This window comes from Anomaloglossus baeobatrachus, chromosome 8, assembly GCF_048569485.1.
Source record: "Anomaloglossus baeobatrachus isolate aAnoBae1 chromosome 8, aAnoBae1.hap1, whole genome shotgun sequence".
In the NCBI taxonomy this organism is placed as follows: domain Eukaryota; kingdom Metazoa; phylum Chordata; class Amphibia; order Anura; family Aromobatidae; genus Anomaloglossus; species Anomaloglossus baeobatrachus.
This window is the reverse complement of record NC_134360.1, coordinates 133283242-133304161: the sequence shown is the minus strand read 5'-3', so window position 1 is coordinate 133304161 and position 20920 is coordinate 133283242. Positions and strand designations below refer to the sequence as shown.

At 51.1% G+C, this 20920-nt stretch overlaps 1 protein-coding gene across 1 annotated transcript in view; it reads right to left on the bottom strand.

Moving 5' to 3' along the window:
* Positions 1-20920, bottom strand: part of TPR (translocated promoter region, nuclear basket protein) — a 481409-nt gene that overhangs the window by 313327 nt on the left and 147162 nt on the right. The window contains exon 14 of the mRNA XM_075322004.1: positions 2782-3008. Within this exon, the coding sequence (XP_075178119.1) occupies positions 2782-3008 (227 nt within the window). The remainder of the gene's footprint in view (positions 1-2781; positions 3009-20920) is intronic.

Sequence of the window (20920 nt, the reverse complement as noted above, 5' to 3'; positions counted from 1 at the left end):
TGAGGTCGAGAACAGGGCGTACAGTGCCATCCTTCTTGGGGACAACGAAGAAGTTGGAGTAGACTCCCCTGAACCGTTCCGAATCTGGGACCGGAATCACGACCCCTGAGCGGTGCAGAGATTCGATGGCGTGAAAAAAGGGGCGAGCTCGCGCATCCGACTCGGGAGGTTGGGAAAGGAAAAAGCGACTTGGAGGAATTGACGTAAATTCTATCTTGTAACCCGAGACTAGGATTTCTCTCACCCAAGCGTCTGTGATCAAGGGGAGCCAGACGTGTTGGAAGAGAGAAAGGCGCCCCCCCCCCCACACATGGTCTGCGCTGACGCGCGAAGGCCACAAGTCATTTGGAGGAGTATCGCTGAGATCTAGATGCTGGTTTGGCAGGCTGGCGTGGTCTGGAACGCCAGGAGGGATTTGTTTTGAAAGACTGGTTCCTCCTGCTTCTCTGCGGGGATCTGTTCCGCCTAGGCTGTGTCGGGGAACTGAAGCTGCGAAAAGGGCAAAAACCTGAGGTCGGCTGGCGGCGCGGGATACGCCTTGGTCTCAGTTGGGGAAGGGAGGTGCTCTTTCCTCCCGTAGCCTCGGCGATAATCTGGTCGAGCCTGTCCCCAAACAGTCGGCCTCCTGCAAACGGGAAGGCGGTAAGGGATTTCTTTGAAGCCGCGTCTGCATTCCAGGCTCTGAGCCAGACCGCTCGGCGGATAGCCACCGTGTTGCTGGCCGCTTGTGCTGCGCAATTGGCTGTAGAAAGAGATGCGTTAATGATGTACTCACCCGCCAGGGCAATCTGTGCCGCCATGTTGACGAGCTCGGGATCGCCAGACTGCGAGCGAAGGCCTCTGCGGAGGGTGTCGGCCCAGGTCACCATGGCCTTAGCTACCCAGACGGCGGCGGCGGCCAGTGACAGGGCCGCGCCTGCCGCCTCAAAAGCCGAACGGGCGAATCTCTCGATGTTCAGGTCCGTGGCATCACGTAGCGATGTTCCCTGCGGCAGAGATAGAACTGTATGCGAGGTCAGGCGGGAGACCGGAGGGTCGACCACCGGTGAGCCCGCCCATTCCTTCCTGAGATCCTCGGGGAAGGGATAGTGTAAATCAATCGACTTACCGTTGTTGAACGTCCTGTCTGGTTGCTGTCTGTGCTTGCGCAAGATCTCAGTGAACTCCGGATGATCGCAGAAATACCTGTGAACACATTTAAGTCGTTTGAAAGATACCTGTGAGCTCTTGGCGGTTGCAGAGTCCGGCTGTAGCTTCAGCGTTGTATTCACCGCGTCGACCAGGCTGTCCACCATACGCCTGACATCGGCTGCCTGATCAGAGTCCAGCAGGGAGGCTGCATCCGACTCTTCCCCTGAATCATCAGACGGTCTCGGAGACGAGTGGCACTCGGGCCTTGGAGACTGTGGAGCGCTCCTGCGCTGCAGTGCCAGATCCTAAGCCTGGGCCCATGGTATCAGGTGAACGCTGGGGTAGGCCTGGTGACAGAGGACCCCTTGATGTGAGTGCTCCTGCGCTGTCACAGTCTGACATCCTCAGGGATTCCTCTTCACCTCCACCAGAAACACCCCCTGGGACGGTACCATGGGGGTCGACGGGGAGTGTGTGCCCTTAAAACTAATATCGGTCCCCAATCAGCCCCTGGGGTGGTACCATGGGGCAGGAGGGGGATAGGGCCTGGCGTCTCGAGCCCTCAGGCAACCCTGGGGCGAGAGTTCTCTCTGAAGCAAGGTCTTTAACCCTGCAGAAGAGATAAAAAATGTAGAATGATGAGAATGCTGAGCGGCGCCGTATAGCCCGAAAAAAAACGCAATAGCCTAGGCTGAGGTTGGCCCACAGAGATATGGGCCCACTTCAGCCTCCTACGACACTAAGCAAAAAACTGGCATAGTTCCTCCTCCGGCTCGGGGTGTACACTGCCAGGGAGGAGCTAACTCTTTTTATGTTCACTTAGTGTCAGCCTCCTAGTCACAGCAGCATACACCCATGGTCCAATGGTCCTGTGTCCCCCAATGAAAGCGATAGAGAAAGCTGCTTTACAACGTCCCTAATGACCAGCTAGGTTGTTCTGCAGGTCCGTATTGCTGTTGCATTGTTTTCCAGGTATGCCTGTTTGACAGCTCACCAGCGACTCAGAGACTTTGTAGCGATCCCGGCCAGGTTGGGATCGCTGGTGGGATCGCTAGAAAGTCTCAGGGGGGTGTAAAGGGGCCTTTAGTCCAAAGCTGCTGGGGCAGATGTTTGCTAATTAGCATCTGAAATACTACACCTCTATGAAATCACAACAAGGGTCATGTGGCTTTGTTCAGGCCAATTAGTTGGTGTTTGTATGAAATCTGCCATGTACGAGAATTTCATATCTGTATATCTATTAATGACATGACAGAAGTTTTTATCTCCATGTTTAGCTCACAGCTGTATTAGGCCAATGTCACACTTGCGAGTGACTCACGTCACATTACCCGGCACACCCTGCCGCTCTCTGGATAAGAGCGTGCAGGTGCATGTATTTCTATGCTCCTGTCCAGAGAGCGGGAGGTCGTGCCGGGTGATGTGACGCAAGTCACTCGCAAGTGTGACACCGGCCTTACTGAGATGTGCCAGAGGAAGTCTTCAAGTCAGTTATACCGGACAATATGTTCCAAAAGACGCCTCAATATTTGCTGCATCCTGGTTAAATGTGATCTGAAACCATGGATTTCAGAAAATAAATGGACCATACATACAAAGTAACAGCAAGTGAGTGTATAGCACGTCTCAGGTAACATGTCAGAGGCTTACTGTGCGGCAGCGGCTTCTTGCTCCTCTTTTTCCTTGGCTTCACCCAGCTCTCTCAATGCAACTAGCAATCTCTGGTTCTGCTCCTGGAGCTCATCAATGCTTCTGAAAGTGACCAAGTGCTGCGTGATGACTTCAGACGAGCTGCTGATATTAGCAGAGCTGACATCGTCCTCTCTCTGAACATGGTTTCCTCTGGCTTCTTCCAGTTCTATTAACAGAACTCTAATCTGTAAAAACAGAAAAATAAATGTCCAAACACTAAAAACTGTGCAGGAACGAGTTACTATCATAAAGATTCAAGTCACCCAACACAAAGCTAGTGCACAAGACTGCAAACGTTCTGTATTTGGGTTACATGGGCATGTTCACGTAAAAACACACAATACAGGAATCATTTATAACAGTTGATAAAACCTTCGAAATTCCTAAATCAAGATATTTCACAATCTCAAAATCTATTAAAGGGAACCTGTCACCTAGAATATGTGTTCTGACCTATCAGCAGACGCATCTGTGCCCTAATTACACCTCCCTACCCATCCTTGTGTTGTAAAATTGTATAATATGAAAGTAAAACATTTTATTACCTTTAGACTTCTATGTAAATTAGAGAGCTTCTGGTCACAGGGGCGGCGCCTTGCCCTATGGATGTCTGCATACTTTCCGTGGTATCACGTCCCCGTTGCTCATTCTATCCTGCGCGCATTGTGGCAGCCGCCTTTTCCAGGTGTTCACACGCCGGCTTCAGACGCGCATTGCATATGCGCAGTGCGCGTTTGATACTGACAAGGAGAACCCGGAAGAGAAGCCTGCCGCGATAGTAAGTGTAAACGCGCGCAGGATAGAATGAGCGACGGTGACGTCCCTCATGTGACTCCATGGTATCATGCCCACAGGGGCGTAATACCATGGAAAGTATGCAGGGGCAAGGCGCCGCCCCTGTGCCCAGAATCTCTCTAATTTACATAGGAAATATGAAGGTAATAAAACGTTTATTACTTTCATATTATACAATTTTATAACACAGGGATGGGTAGGGAGGTGTAATTAGGGAACACATGCGCCTGCTGATAGGTCAGAACGCATATTCTAGGTGACAGGTTCCCTTTAACCCTTTCACCCCCAGTGGTTTTGAGACATTCTGCGCCTCTGGAAGCCAGGACAATCTTCATACTTTTAACAAGTGCAAATAAAGAAGGGAATTTTGTTACTTACCGTAAATTCCTTTTCTTCTAGCTCTTATTGGGAGACCCAGACGATTGGGGTATAGCTACTGCCTCCGGAGGCCACACAAAGCACTACACTAAAAAGTGCAAGGCCCCTCCCCTTCTGGCTATACCCCCCCGTGGTATCACGGGTTCTCCAGTTTTAGTGCCAAAGCAAGAAGGAGGAAAGCCAATAACTGGTTTAAACAAATTAACTCCGAGTAACATCGGAGAACTGAAAAACCGTTCAACATGAACAACATGTGTACCCGCAAACAACAAAAACATCCCGAAGGACAACAGGGCGGGTGCTGGGTCTCCCAATAAGAGCTAGAAGAAAAGGAATTTACGGTAAGTAACAAAATTCCCTTCTTCTTCAGCGCTCTATTGGGAGACCCAGACGATTGGGACGTCCAAAAGCTGTCCCTGGGTGGGTAAAGAAATACCTCATGTTAGTGCTGCAAAACAGCCCTCCCCTACGGGGGTGTCACTGCCGCCTGCAGGACTCTTCTACCTAAGCTGGCATCCGCCGAAGCATAGGTATGCACCTGATAATGCTTGGTGAAAGTGTGCAGACTGGACCAGGTAGCTGCCTGGTACACTTGTTGAGCCGAAGCCTGGTGTCGTAATGCCCAGGACGCACCCACGGCTCTGGTTGAGTGGGCTTTTAGCCCTGAAGGAACCGGAAGCCCCGCAGAACGGTAGGCCTCTAGAATTGGTTCTTTGATCCATCGAGCCAGGGTGGCTTTAGAAGCCTGCAACCCCTTGCGCGGACCAGCGACAAGGACAAAAAGTGCATCGGAACGGCGCATGGGCGCCGTGCGGGAAATGTAGAGTCTGAGTGCTCTCACCAGATCTAACAAACGTAAGTCCTTTTCATACCGGTGAACCGGATGAGGACAAAAGGAAGGCAAGGATATATCCTGATTAAGATGAAATGAGGATACGACCTTAGGGAGAAACTCCGGAATGGGGCGCAGCACTACCTTGTCCTGGTGGAACACCAGGAAGGGAGCCTTGGATGACAGAGCTGCCAGCTCAGACACTCGCCGAAGCGATGTGATCGCAACGAGAAACGCCACCTTCTGTGACAGGCGAGAAAGGAAACTTCCTTCAGAGGCTCGAAAGGCGGCTTCTGGAGAGCAACTAATACCCTGTTGAGATCCCATGGATCTAACGGCCGCTTGTACGGGGGTACGATATGACAGACCCCCTGTAGGAACGTGCGCACCTTAGAAAGACGTGCTAGACGCTTCTGAAAAAACACGGATAGTGCCGAGACTTCCCCCTCAAGGAAGCCGAGCGACAAGCCCTTTTCTAACCCCGATTGCAGGAAGGAAAGAAAAGTAGGCAATGCAAATGGCCAGGGAGACACTCCCTGAGCCGAGCACCAGGTTAAGAAAATCTTCCACGTTCTGTGGTAGATCTTAGCAGAGGTGGACTTCCTAGCCTGTTTCATGGTGGCAACGACCCCTTGGGATAATCCTGTTGACGATAGGATCCAGGACTCAATGGCCACACAGTCAGGTTCAGGGCCGCAGAATTCCGATAGAAAACCGGCCCTTGGGACAGTAAGTCTGGCCAGCCTGGTAGTGACCACGGTCGGCCGACCGTGAGATGCCACAGATCCGGGTACCACGATCTCCTCGGCCAGTCTGGGGCGACGAGTATGACGCGGCTGCAATCGGATCTGATTTTTTGCGCAGTACTCTGGGCAAGAGTGCCAGAGGTGGAAACACATATGTGAGCCGGAACTGCGACCAATCTTGCACTAAGGCATCTGCCGCCCGAGCTCTGTGATCGCGCGATCGTGCCATAAATGCCGGGACCTTGTTGTTGTGCCGAGACGCCATTAGGTCGACGTCCGGCACCCCCCAGCGGCGACAGATTTCCTGAAACACGTCCGGGTGAAGGGACCATTCCCCTGCGTCCATACCCTGGCGACTGAGGAAGTCTGCTTCCCAGTTTTCTACGCCCGGGATGTGAACTGCGGATATGGTGGATGCTGTGTCCTCCACCCACATGAGGATTCGCCGGACTTCCTGGAAGGCTTGCCGACTGCGCGTCCCTCCTTGGTGGTTGATGTATGCCACCGCTGTGGAGTTGTCCGACTGGATTCGGATCTGCTCTCTTTCTAGCCACTGCTGGAAAGCTAGTAGGGTAAGATACCCTGCCCCGATTTCCAGAACATTGATCTGAAGGGTGGACTCCTGCTGAGTCCACGTCCCCTGAGCCCTGTGGCGGAGACAAACTGCTCCCCACCCTGACAGACTCGTATCTGTCGTGACCACTGCCCAGGATGGGGGTAGGAAGGATCTTCACTGTGACAATGAGGTGGGAATAAGCCACCATTGCAGAGAGTCCTTGGCCGTCTGGGAAAGGGAGACTTTCCTGTCCAGGGAGGTTGACTGCCCGTCCCATTGGCGGAGAATGTCCCCTTGCAGTTGGCGCAGATGAAACTGCGCAAAGGGAACTGCCTCCATGGCTGCCACCATCTTCCCTAGGAAGTGCATGAGGCGCCTTAAGGGGTGCGACTGGCCTTGAAGGAGAGACTGCACCTCTGTTTGCAGTGAACGCTGCTTGTTCAGCGGAAGCTTCACTATCGCTGATAGAGTGTGAACTCCATGCCGAGATACGTTAGTGATTGAGTCGGTGACCGATTTGACCTTGCCAAATTGATGATCCACCCGAAAGTCTGGAGAGTCTCCAGCGTAACATTCAGGCTGCGTTGTCATGCCTCGAGGGAGGGTGCTTTGACGAGTAGATCGTCCAAGTAAGGGATCACCGGGTGTCCCTGAGAGTGCAAGACTGCTACCACTGCTGCCATGACCTTGGTGAACACCCGTGGGGCTGTCGCCAGACCGAATGGCAGAGCTACGAACTGAAGATGGTCGTCTCCTATCACAAAACGTAGAAAAACGTTGGTGCTCCGTAGCAATTGGCACGTGGAGATAGGCATCTTTGATGTCTGTTGAGGCAAGGAAGTCTCCTCGAGACATTGAGGTAATGACGGATCGGAGGGATTCCATCCGGAACCGCCTGGCGTTCGCATGCTTATTGAGCGGTTTTAGGTCCAGAACAGGACAGAAGGAGCCGTCCTTTTTTGGAGCCACAAAGAGATTGGAGTACAAACCCTCGCCCTCGTTCCTGAGGGGGGACAGGGATCACCACTCCTTCTGCTCTTAGAGCGTCCACCGCCTGCAGCAGGGCATCTGCTCGGTGGGGAGGTGGGGCCGTTCTGAAGAATGGAGTCGGAGGACGAGAACAGAACACTGTCCTGTGCACGTGAGCACAATGTCCGTCACCCACCGGTCTGTGACCTGTGGCAGCTAAATGTCGCCAAAGGCGGGGGAGTCTGCCATCAACCGCGGATGCGGAGAGAGAGAGAGCTGAGAGTCATGAGGAGACCGCCTTGGTAGCGGTTCCTCCGGCTGCCTTCCTTGGGCGTGATTGAACCCGGCCGGAATCTGAGCCCGTCTGAGGGTTTGTAGCCCTTTTGCACGAGGACAATTGGGACCTGCCCGAGCTTGGGAAGGACCGAAACCTCGACTGTACTTTTAGGACAGCATTAATAGGGTAAGTCGCAGTGCAGACATTGCGGAGTTACGGACGCCTCTGCGGTACAGATGTACATGTGCTCAAGGCCAGCTGCGCAAGAACAGCTGAAAAGGTTAGGTTGCCTATACGGCTGTGAATGCCGGAGCAACCGACACGCCGATAGCCTCCTAGACAGATTTCAACCAGAGTCCATCTGTCTGTGAATGGCATCTTTAAGTGAAGCCCCATCTCCAGTGCAACTATGGCTCTAGACGCAAGCCTGGAGATTGGAGAATCCACCTTTGGACCCTGGGTCCAGCGCTTGACCACGTCAGGGGAAAAGGGATAACGTGTATCTTAAAAACGTTTGGAGAAGACGCTTATCTGGTAAGCGTGGTGTTTCTGGACTGCTTCTCTGAAGTCAGCGTGGCCAGAAAAATACTCAATATCCGTTTGAGATACTGAAAAGGGACTTCTCCTGCTGTGAAGCTGACTCCTCCACTGGGGGAGCTGAGGGAGAAAGATCCAACCTTCCATTGATGGACGCTATAGGATCATTCCGTATGGCGTTACCATCCGGTGTATCCGGATTGATAGCGATGTCAGGATCAAAGTCCTGGAGAGCTGCCTTATCATACAGAGAGTCCTCCTGGGACCCCCCGTTCCAAATGAGGTTGGTCAGGAAGATTGCCCATGGCCTGTCTGGACTGCAAGTCTCTATCTTATGACAATATATCTGTCGAAACTGCAACTCCGTCCCTGTCCTTGGACAGGGATGACAGGTGGTTTCTTTGGCCACGACTAGTAGAGACCCCGGCAGACGAAGTGCTAGAGACCCCGGCAGACGAAGTGCTACAGGGGAGCATGCACACAATGGGACGGTGTCATGAACAGCATCCCATGTAGTAAAAACAGCACTGAAAATCTGTGTTGCTTTTTTGCCGCTGCCGACTAGCCATCTAGAAGTATATAGCCAAGATTGGTGACCGTACAGTGCAATGTATAGCATACAAGCATAAAGTACAAATGAACACTGCAGCACAAGCAATACAAGCAGCATAGAAGCCTGTGCCCTGGCACCTCTGCTCTTCTGCTGCTGTAGACAAGTCATCTAGGGGAATATAGCCCAGAAGAGTGACCATACAGTGCAATGTATAGCATACAAGCACAAGTACAAATGCACACTGCAGCCCATGCAATACAAGCAGCATAGAAAAAAACCTGTGCCCCAGCACCCTTGGTTTTCTGCTGCTGTAGTCTAGCCATTCCAGGAGAATATAGCTAAGACTAGCGACTGTACAGTGCAGTGTATAGCATACAAGCATAAACACAAATGAACACTTCAGTACGTGCAATACAAGCAGCCTAGAAAGCCTGTGCCTTAGCACACCTGCTTTCCTGCTGCTGATGTGTCGCTCTCCAAGCGGGCATATAGCGACCTATGCAGTTAAAATACACATGTACACACTGCAGTATATATTGGGGTCAGCACTATGTGTGCCGCTTACCGCCCGCCTATAAGCGGGTGTATGGTCGCCACCGTCCTGCCTGGTTGCCGAAAGTCCGAGCTCGGACTGCAGTAATGGCTGCCGGCGTCTTCCCCAGCTCGTGTGAGGAGGGGCGGGCCGTGGGCGTGCCCCAAGTCAGAGCGGGAATCCGGCGTCCGACAGTGTGCAGTGAGAGGGCTGGAGCATGTAAATAAGGCTCCAGCCCTCGGCGCTGCTGATTGCTCAGCGTCTGTCCCCTTCCCTGAGTGACAGGGAGGGGGCGGGAACGAAGCGGCACTAGGCCGCAGAAGCCGGGGACTGGATTTATAAGCGCCGCCGCCGTAAAAGCAAGATCGGCGCCCAGTCCCCGGCGAACTACAAGTCCCAGCCGCGCCGCCGCTCCCGGAGCGTCCGGCGCGGTAGTTCCCAATACACAAAGTCACTCAGCAAAGCTGCAGTGACTGTAACCCTTTACTGTCCCCGGCGCACTAGCACACCCAGCAAGTCTGGAGTGTGCTGTGCCTGTGTGTACGGGGACACAGAGTACCTGTAATGGTGCAGGGCCATGTCCCTGAACGGTACTCCAGCTCCGTATCCAGCAGGTTCAAATGGGTCTGTGGATGGAGCCCGGCGTCAGAGCTTTGAGGCCGGCAGGATCCCACTTCCTCAGAGCCCCCCAGGGGGATGTGGAAGGAAAGCAGCATGTGGGCTCCAGCCTCCGTACCAGCAATAGGTACCTCAACCTTACAACACCATCAACGGGTGAGAAGGGAGCATGCTGGGGGCCCTATATGGGCCCTCTTTTCTTCCATCCGAAATAGTCAGCAGCTACTGCTGACTAAAATCTGTGGAGCTATGCATGGATGTCTGACCTCCTTCGCACAAAGCTTGAAAACTGGAGAACCCGTGATACCACGGGGGGGTATAGCCAGAAGGGGAGGGGCCTTGCACTTTTTAGTGTAGTGCTTTGTGTGGCCTCCGGAGGCAGTAGCTATACCCCAATCGTCTGGGTCTCCCAATAGAGCGCTGAAGAAATCTGAAATTCTGGGTGCATATTGCTAATCCCTGCATAACCGTCCCTGTATACACTAGCATAGATAAAGAGATCTTTAGAAAAATTAAGATTTTTTTTTACCGTATGCTAATGAGCGAGAGCACTAGTCCCCTGGGCGTTAGTTCCCCTGGCTAGTTGGCCCCATTAGCATGTTTATACATCCCTGTGGGTGTGCTATCATGCTAATGAAAGCGCAGCATCAGAGAATGATCTCACTCACTTCTCCGCTGCCATTGCGTCTGACGGGGGATTTCAGGTCAGTGCACATGACCCCAGAGGTTCAGTCATGCGCACTACTTCAGTTTGAAGCCAGGACGCGTACACCTGGCTTCATAGTGTACATGCCCCAAACTCTGGGGTCATGCGCACGGAGCCGAAATCCAGCACGGAACGCAATGGGGCGGAGAGGTGAGTGACATCTTCCTGTGACGTTATATAGTTATTATACATCTGTATAATAACTTCCCTACTCCCCATATACATATGTACACTATTTTTTTCCAGTGACATCCAGTGAGTCAAATACAGAACATATCACCATAGAAGAGAAAAAATGAGGGAGGGAATAAAGAAGGGTGCTATCGTGTGTTCTGGAACTTCTAGGCAATTTTTCCCTTTCGTACAACAATACCATGGAGAGAGATTACAGAGGAATTCCCTAGGGAGGGACCACCAAGTGCATAATTTTCCTCCCAAAAGCAAGGGCAGCAAACACCAAGTCCACCTTATAGTGCCTAAAAGGGTGTATGGTGAAGAGCCCGTATCTGCCCTACAAATCTGCTCGAGAGAGGCGTTGGCCATTTCTACACAAGACGTAGATAACTCCCTGGTGGAGTACTCCTAAGATTCCAGTGAAGGCCAGACTGCCTGAGGTATATGTCAGGGAAATTCCTGTTTTGACCCATCTGGCTAGATATTTAAAACTCTACATTTTTTTGTTCCCCAATTGCGATGTCTACCAAAATCATATGCTTCCTCAAATTTTTAGCATTCAAAATGGAGTAGAAAAGGGGTTAACGCCACGCATCAGCCAAATGAAATTGTAGAGATGTTGATGATTAATATATCTTTTTTTATTTCAGCAGTCTACGTGTTTCGAGGTCGAAACCTCTTCCTCAGGTCCTGAAGAGGTTTCGACCTCGAAACGTGTAGACCGATTAAATAAAAAAAAAAAAAAAAAAAGATTCATCATCAACATCTCTACAATTTCATTTGGCTGATGTGCAGCATTAACCCCTTCTCTACTCCATTTTGAATGCTCATCCACATGGGGCTGCAGCAGACGCCATTATCTTATGCTTATCAATAGTTGTGACTCTCACAACCAAAATAGGTGAGTGTATATCTCCTGTATATACTGCACTTGTGATCTGGTGTTACACTATCAGCGCTTCTTATTTTAGATTTATCCAGAGTCCAGATATAATTATAACTCAGATCCCAACTTTAATTCCATCTCAACAGAAACATGCAGAAGAATATGGAGGCACAATTATGTCATAAGTCTCGATCCTCTAACTTACTCAGTTATGACTACACTGGTGAGTTTAAGCTTCAAAATCAGCCCATGCTTACCTCTGTGGCTGCAATCAAGGGCTGAGATCAGGCGAATAGTAGCCGGGATGTATCCCATAGGTCAGTGACTATTAAGCTGCCACCCTGCAAGGACATGAGTGACCTCACTGACCGGGAAAAGACAATTTATTTTCTGCTTAAAGTCAATTCTAATGAAATAAAATTGAGCCCTGAAAAGTGGACAATCCCTTTTAAGAAAGTGTCATACCAGGCTATAAGCTGAGCATTGCCAGTTGAGCTTGAGAAACCTTCAACCATCTGATATTAATGTTGTCTGCATCATGCTGACATTGTCACTGCAATGACCGTAAGAATTATATTTTAGCACCATACAAATCAGGGAACAGTGATCCTTAAACCCTTCATGAACATACGATTGATGGAAAAATAAAAAAACGGATTTTTGTGTACTCACCGTAAAATCGTTTTCTCTTAGCCATCATTGGGGGACACAGAACATGGGTGTTATGCTGCTTATCCATAGGAGGACACTAAGTAGATGCAAAGATGTCAGCTCCTCCACTGCAGTATACACCCCCTGGCCCAGCCAGGCTACTTCAGTTTTAGTACAAGTAACAAAAAACCGTGAGTGAATACTCATAACAAAAAAGTACCGAGACAGAAAAAAGCTAAGGCCCAAAAGGGCAAAAGGGAGGGTGCGGTGTCCCCCAATGATGGCTAAGAGAAAACGATTTTACTGTGAGTACACAAAAATCCGTTTTTCCCTGACGCCTCATTGGGGGACACAGGACCATGGGACGTCCTAAAGCAGTCCATGGGTGGGTAAACAAACAACGCAACCCAAGGACTAGGAACCAGTCCCAGATAGCCAGGAGCGACTACTGAGATAGGTACTCCACTATAGTTTGCAGAATTTTCCTACCTAGGTTCGCCTCAGCTGAAGACTGGGTATGGACTCAGTAATGCTTTAAAACAGTACGTAGGCAACACCAGGTCGCAGCCTTACACCTCTGTTCCACTGAAGGCTGATGCCTAATGGCCCAAGAGGCGCCAACTGCTCGCGTGGAATGAGTCCGCAGCCCACTAGGAATGGGCTTGAGTTGCAAGTGGTAGACCTCCTGGATCGCAGAGCGAATTCAGCGAGCCAGCATTGCCCATGAAACTGTCTCTCCTTTCTTAGGCCTTTCAAGAATGACGAACAAGGAGTCTATGTCCCTAAAGGCAAATAAGAAAGCCGCGGAGACACCATCACGTGTTTCTCAACGCTGGCAGGAAACTACAGAAACACGTGATGGTGTCTCCGCGGCTTTCTTATTTGCATACTTCCCAGGGGGCAATGCTCTAGAATCACTGCGTTGAGAAACACGTGATGGTGTCTCCGCAGTGGATATGTTGATCTCCCTAAGGTCAACAATGCTTGCTTAAGTAGTCTTATACTAGGCATTGCCCCCACTAGCCAGATTCCTACTCCACACTGATGAGGGGCAAATACCCCGAAACGGCTGTCTGTGGATGGATACCATGTTTGGTATAGGTGGTCTCCTTGACTGGAGACTGCCCTTCCCGTGGTTGTTCCTTCCCGGTGAAAGACCTGGCTAGTTTCCTGCCAGCGTTGAGAAACACGTGATGGTGTCTCCGCGGCTTTCTTATTTGCATACTTCCCAGGGGGCAATGCTCTAGAATCACTGCGTTGAGAAACACGTGATGGTGTCTCCGCAGTGGATATGTTGATCTCCCTAAGGTCAACAATGCTTGCTTAAGTATGTCCCTAAAGGGGCTGTCCTGGGTACGTAATATCTGAGAGTCCTCACAAGGTCTAGCGAATATAGAACCCTTTCCACCCTATGGACTGGGTGTGGACAAAAGGAAGGCAGAACAATGCCCTCGTTCATATGAAACGGGGAAGTAACCTTCAAAAGAAAATCCGGAAGGGGGTGTAGAACCACCTTGTCCTGATGAAAGATCAGAAAGGGTTTGCGGCAAGAGAGTGCTGCCAGTTCCAAAACTTGTCTGATGGACGTAATCGCCACTAAGAATGTTACCTTCCAGGAGAGAAGAGCAAGAGAAGATTCCTTAAGAAGTTCAAAAGGGGACCTCTGGATACCCTCCAAAACGAGATTGAGGTCCCATGGGTCCAGCGACCGTTTATACAGGGAAACTAGATGGGAAACACCCTTGAGGACAGTCTTGACTTGCGGATTGCAAGCTAGGCGGTATTGATAGAATATTGAGAGAGATGAAACCTGCCCCTTAAGGGAGCTGAGGGCCAACCCCTTTTGCAACCTGACAGCAAAAAAAAAAAAAAAAAAAATCAAGAATTCTGGGGATCGCCAGAGGCATAGGTTGGACATTAGATTCCCTGCACTGGGAAAGGAAAGTTTTCCACGTACGGTGGTAAATATGGGATGAAGGCCGGATTTCGGGCACTGTACATGGTGGAGATGACCGCAGGAGAGAATCTCCCTCTTTTTAAAGTCCAGGTCTCAATGGCCAGGCCGTCAGCTTCAGGGCTCTGGAGTTCTGATGAGAAATGGGCCCTTGGGTCAGCAGGTCTGGGATGCTTACGAGGCGCCATGAGCAATTGTACTAATTCAGCATGCCAGGCGCACCTGGGCTAGTCCGGTGCTATTAGTATCACCGGGACTCCTTCTGCCTTGATCTTCCTGATTACTCGCAGCAGCAGGGGCGGAGGCGAAAAACATGCAAGGCAGACGGAAACAATTTCAGGAGACTAGAGCATCCGCGCCAATGGACTGTGGATCACGTGACCTGGCTAAGAACGCGCTTACCTTTGCGTTCAACCTTGAGGCCATTAGATTCATGTCTGGTGTACTCCAGTGAGTGCAGATGTCTGGGAACACTTCTGGGTGGAGAAACCACTCTCCGGCGGCCAGGCCTTGGCGACTTAGAAGGTCCGCCGCCCAGTTCTCTACTCCCGGTATGTGTAACGCTGAAAAACACGGACCCCCGTCGATTAGGCCCAGGTGAGGATCCTGAGGACCTCGAGATAAGCTGTCTTGCTGCTGGTACCTCCCTGCCGATTGACATAGGCCACAGCTGTTGCATTGTCCAATTGGACCCGAATCAAACGACCTGCTAGCAGAAGGGGGGGATAATGACCTGAGCGCATGAAGATCGTGCTGATTTTCAGGATGATTTCTGGGAAGGGAAGACTCCTGGGGTGTCCAACGTCCCGAAGCAGTGTGAAGCCAGTACGCTGCTCCCAAGACTAAGAGGCTGGCGTCCGTAGTCAGGAGTAGCCAGTCCACTTGGGGGACAAAAACTCCTCCTCGATATGGAAGAGGACTGAAGCCACCAGCAAAGCGCATACCTGACTGAAGGTGTCAGGTGAAAAGTTCGTCCAAGGAAAAGGGGCTCTTGTCCCAGGCAGCTAGAAGCGTAAGCTGCAGTGGGCGGTGGTGTGGCTAAGCGAGCAGCACTGCCTCTATAGCCGCCGCTATCCTACCTAGCACTCTCATACTGAATCGTATGGAGCGAGAGAAGAACGTAGAGGGCAGTGTACCGCTTCTTGTAGAGCGGTCGCCTTGACTTGAGGGAGAAATATCAAGCCCCGAAGAGTGTCCAGGGACATGCCCAGGGAGGTGACGGATTTTGACGCGACCGGGGATGATTTGACTGGAGTCAGAAGCCGCCCTAAGCGGGATAGGGTGCCCACAGAGATCTGCACGCTGGTTGAGCCCTTGATGAGGAGGTCATCCAAGCAAGGCAGAACAGCCACTCTCCTGGCGTGAAGAGCACTCATGGTGGCCGCCATGACCTTAGTTAAGACCCTTGGTGCGGTAGCAGAGCCGAGGGTAGGGCCACAAATAAAAAAAAAAAAAAAAAAAGTCCTGAACCATGAAGCGGAGGAACTTTTGGTGAGCTGTAGCGATGGGTATGTGCAGGTACGCGTCTCTGATAGCTAGGGAGGCAAGGAATTCTCCGACCATAAAGGTAATAATGGACCCTAGGAAGTCCATTCTGAATCTCCTTACGTGCATGTTTGCTCAGGTGTTAGAGGTCCAGGATGGGACGAACTGACCCGTCCTTTTTTGGAGACCACGAGAGGTTAGAATAGAAGGCCTTGAACCGCTCGCCGTCCAGAACAGGTACCATCACCCCCGCCGTTTGGAGGGAATGGATCGCTGAGGATAAGGCCTCGTGGTGTTTTGGAGCCTTTGGGGGGGGATTTGAGAGAAAAGACTGACCAGGGGATAGGGTCCAGAATTCAATGTGGTAACCGGAAGACACAAGGTATCACACCCATTTGTGGTCTGAGGTGGCGGCCCAGATGGAGGATGACGAGACTCCTCGGTCTTTGTCTAGACCATGGGTCCCCAATTCCAGTCCTCAAGGGCCGCCAACAGTGCATGTTTTCAGGATTTTCTTAGTATTGCACATGTGATAATTTAATCACCTGCACAGTTTATGATTCCAACACCCATGCAATGCTGAAAACATGCACTGTTGACGGCCCTCAAGGACTGGAGTTGGGGAACGCTGGTCTAGACTGCCAGGACGAGGTGGATTCGGGGAGGGCTGAGAAGGTCGGGCCCTGCGTGTCTAGTAAAAAACATCCTGGGCTAGAGTTGGGGGAGTGAGGTACTCTTTTCCTCCCGTGGCGTCAGACAAAAAAAAAAAAAAAGAAGAAGAGGCTTGCCAGACGATTGGCAAACCATCGGTCTGGAAAAAGAGTACTGTGAGAGGCTTCTTAGAGACAGAGTCCGCTCTCCATTATCGGAACCAGAGGGCCTTACGGATGGCTATGGTATTTGAGGTGGTAATAACTGCGCAGGTAGCAGCGCCGAGGGAGGCCTGCATGAGGTACTCTGCCGCCGCCGCAATGTGAACTGTTACATCTGTGAGGGTCTGAGGGAAACTGGTAGTCCTGGTGCCTGTGCGACCCACACGGAAGGGGAGAGGGACCCACGGCCTCGAGGCAGAGCGATCGAGCTGCTCCACTTGTCTGTCTGTCGGGTCCTTGAAGGAGGATCCATCAAGTAAAAGACAGGAGGGTCTTTCAGGCAGGCGGAAGCTGGGTGAGGGTCCACCAAGGCCATATCAGCCCAGCCCTTAGAGACAGCTAAGCCAAAGTGGTAACGGGACTCCATGAGTTTACGGATACCGAAGCGGCGTCAAAAAGCTCTTTTTTTTTTTGAGGTTTCTTCACCCTTTTAAAAGGAGACCGAAGGGTCAGTAGTAGTGGATGGGAGATATTTCACATGCAGAGTTTTGGTTGATTGCTGCAATAAGGGAGTCCATCGCAGCTTGATCGCTCGGGGAGGTTGAAACCAAGGAATCATCCCGGTACAAACATCATTCCCCTTCCTCCGGCTCCTCAGAGACCGCGGAACATGAGGGAGAACCCCATCTATGTACCCCAGAGGGAGAACCATGGGGGTCATGCCCTTTTTCTGATCTGCAGCCGGTGAAGCAGAGGGCTGATTCTTATCAGAAGGACCCTCTTATAGAGGTGTCATCAGGCTGCGTTCTGTCCAGGAGCCCCGAGGGGTGTGAGGACGATGTTGCATAGCCAGCACCAGGTTCTGGGAACTGTGCCCATTCCAGGGGACTGGGAGCCGTAGGCTCTGGGCTGGCAGCGGTTGCTGCGGTGGTGGCGGGGTAGGGGGTAAGCTACAGGGGCACCGGACTCACAGAAGGAAGCAGTGCTATCATCCCCTAGTAGCTCAGCGTGGCAGTATACATTAATAGTCTTATAGTTGTTGCTGTAGTTGTGCAAGGCATAAAACATGTGACTGCAGCCCCTGGCTGATGAGCCACAAACTCTGATTGTAATGAGGGAGCAATGCTCTGCAGAGCTAATATGCAAGTGAGTCTATAACTCACCCAGAACCCTGATGACACCCCCCCCTGCGTCCCAGTTCTGGGAAGGAGGAAACCAGCTCTGAGAGATGCCCACAGGCTCTGATCACAACAAGAGGGAGAAATGCTCTGCAGATCCTGTGTGAGGAGGGTAACGCGCGCTTTCTTATCGGGTGTCAGAGGGGACGAAGCTTAGCTCTGACAAGAAGGCATGAGAAAATATAAAAAAAAAAATGGTGGGAAGGGACTCTCCTTCCCCCCTCCAGGTCTGCACAACAATGGTGGACAGAAAAAACTCTAAGGGCTGCTTCTCACTTGCGAGTTTCTTGCAGTAGAGCAATGTGAGAAAAACTCGCATTGGAATAGGACACGTTAGTCAATCATTCAGCTCACATTTACAATTTTTTTCTCAGTCCAAATCGGACTGAGAAAAAAAAAAAAAATAATCGCAGCATGCTGCTTTTTTGCGAGTTTCTCAGACCATTTGTCTCAATGATTCCCTATGGAAGCGTGTAAATAATCGGATGTCACGGGACGGCACTCACACCATCCTAGTGACATGCGATTTTCTCTGTCAGTCAGTCGGTCTCTCCCTCTCGGTCTCTATTCTCTGTCGGTCCGTCACCATCTCTGTCCCTCTCTCACAGTCTGACGGTCATTTTCCCCTCCTCTCTCATACTCCCCGTTCCCCGGCGCGGTGCTGCACGGCATTCACACTGCTGCGGCGGCTTTTACTATTTTGAAAAAGCCGGCCGCTCATTAAACAATCTCGTATTCCCTGCTTTCCCCGCCCACAGGCGCCTATGATTGGGTGCAGTGAGACAGCTGTCACTCAGCGTGGGGGCGTATCTCACTGCAACCAATCACAGCAGTCGGTGGGCGGGTCTATACTGAGCAGTGAAATAAATAAATTAGAAAAACCGGCATGCGGTCGCCCCCAATTTTAATACCAGCCAGATAAAGCCATACGGCTGAAGGCTGGTATTCTCAGGATGGGGAGCTCCACGTTATGGGGAGCCCCCCAGCCTAACAATATCAGTCAGCAGCCGCCCAGAATTGCCGCATACATTCGATGCGACAGTTCTGGGACTGTACCCGGCTCTTCCCGATTTGCCCTGGTGCGTTGGCAAATGGGGGTAATAAGGAGTTATTGGCAGCCCATAGCTGCCACTAAATCCTAGATTAATCATATCAGGCGTCTCCCCGAGATACCTTCCATGATTAATCTGTAAGTGACAGTAAATAAACACACACACACACCTGAAAAAATCATTAGAAATAAAAAACACTAACAAATTCCCTGGTTCACCAATTTAATAAGCCCCAAAAAGCCCTCCATGTCCGGCGTAATGCAGGATGCAATAGCGTCGCTTCCAGCATTTGCTGCATGAAGGTGACCGGAGCAGCAGAATACACCGCCGCTCCTGTCAGCTCCACGCAGCAAGAGGTGAGTAGCGCGATCAGCTGAGCTGTCACTGAGGTTCCCTGCTGTCACTGGATCCAGCGGTGGCCGCGATTAATCACAGTGACAGCTCAGCTGATCGCGCTACTCACCTCATTTGCTGCGTGGAGCTGACAGGAGCGGCGGTGTCTGCTGCAGCTCCTGTCACCTTCATGCAGCAGGGCTGGAAGCGACGCTGTTCCATCCTGGATTACGCCGGACATGGAGGGCTTTTTGGGGCTTATTAAATTGGTGAACCAGGGAATTTGTTAGTTTTTTTATTTCTAATAAATGATTTTTTCAGGTGTGTGTGTGTGTGTGTGTGTGTTTATTTACTGTCACTTACAGATTAATCATGGAAGGTATCTCGGGGAGACGCCTGACATGATTAATCTAGGATTTAGTGGCAGCTATGGGCTGCCATTAACTCCTTATTACCTCGATTTGCCAATGCACCAGGGCAAAATCGGGAAGAGCCGGGTACAGTCCCAGAACTATCGCATCTAATGTATGCGGCAATTCTGGGCGGCTGCTGGCTGAAATTGTTAGGCTGGGGGGCTCCCCATAACGTGGAGCTCCCCATCCTGAGAATACCAGCCTTCAGCCGTATGGCTTTATCTGGCTAGAATTAAAATTGGGGGAACCGCACGCCGTTTTTTTTAATTATTTATTTCACTGCACAGTAAAGACTCGCCCACCAGCTGCTGTGATTGGTTGCAGTGAAACACCTGTCACTCAGCGTGGGGGCGTGTCTCACTGCAACCAATCATAGGCGCCTGTGGGCGGGGAAAGCAGGGAATATAAAACTGTTTAATGAGCGGCCAACTTTTTCAAAATAGTAAAAGCCGCCGCAGCAGTGTGAACGCCGTGCAGCGCCGCGGATCGGTGAGTATGAGAGAGGGCTGCTAACTTCAGTCACTCAGGGGATTAGCGGTCACCGGTGAGTCCTTCACAGGTGACCGCTAATCAGGACGCGGCACAGACAGAACCGCAGCATGACAATGAAGTCGGGTGAAGTTCACCCGAGTTCATTCTGACAGTGCGGCTCTGTCTGTGTCTGCTGTCATCTGCCATTAAGCTCTGCTGCATGGCTTTCTGCGTCTGCGGCTATGTAGCAGAGCTGAATGGCAGATGACATAGTAAAAAATATGCATTACACACGCATTACACACGCTAGTAAAATCATTAATTTATTCAGAAAAAGCATCGCACGTGCGTTGCACTCGGACCTAACGTGAACTAAAATCAGCCGAGTTTTTTTTCAGCCTAGTCGGACCGATTTTACTCGCATAGATGTGTTTCCAGCTTAAGTGTACCGCAGCTGCGGGTGCACTGAGTCCTGGGGGGCTCTCCCCCTCCCCCACCACAGGTGGAATGCTATGCAGGAGTCTGCAATCACAGCTCATGTGCATCCAGTCAGTGTGACCTTTGCTCCAATTCAGTGTGGAGAGTCTGACGCCTGCTGGCAGAACTTGTATCAACTCAGAGCCTGCCAGAGGGACTGAAGAAGTTTTCATCTGCTCTGCGGCTCTGGAAAAATCGGAAGGATCTCACCTCAACACCTGTGGAGATGGCAGTCTGATGCCTGCTGCCTGGTCACACTTGGTGCAGAACGTGTATCAACTCAGAGCCTGCAAGAGGGGCTGAGGAATTTTTCATCTGCTCTGGGCTCTGGAAAATCAGTGCCATGAGACCTGACATCCAGTGAGTAACAGCCCAGGATCCAGCGTCACAGGTGGGGTACGGGGAGGCGACACTCCGCGTTCCCGCCTGTTGATGGTTTTGGGAAATCTGTCCCCGAAGGAAACAAACAGTCGCCCTCTAAAAACAAAAAAAGAGAATTTTGTTACTTACCGTAAATTCTTTTTCTTATAGTTCCGTATTGGGAGACCCACTCCATGGGTGTTTAGCTTCTGCCTCCGGAGGACACACAAAGTACTACACTTAAAAGTGTAGCTCGTCCCTCTGAGCTTATACACCCCCTGGTGAGCAGACCCAGCCAGTTTAGTGCAAAAGCTGAAGGAGAATAGCCACCCACAAGTAGAACCGAGTAAGA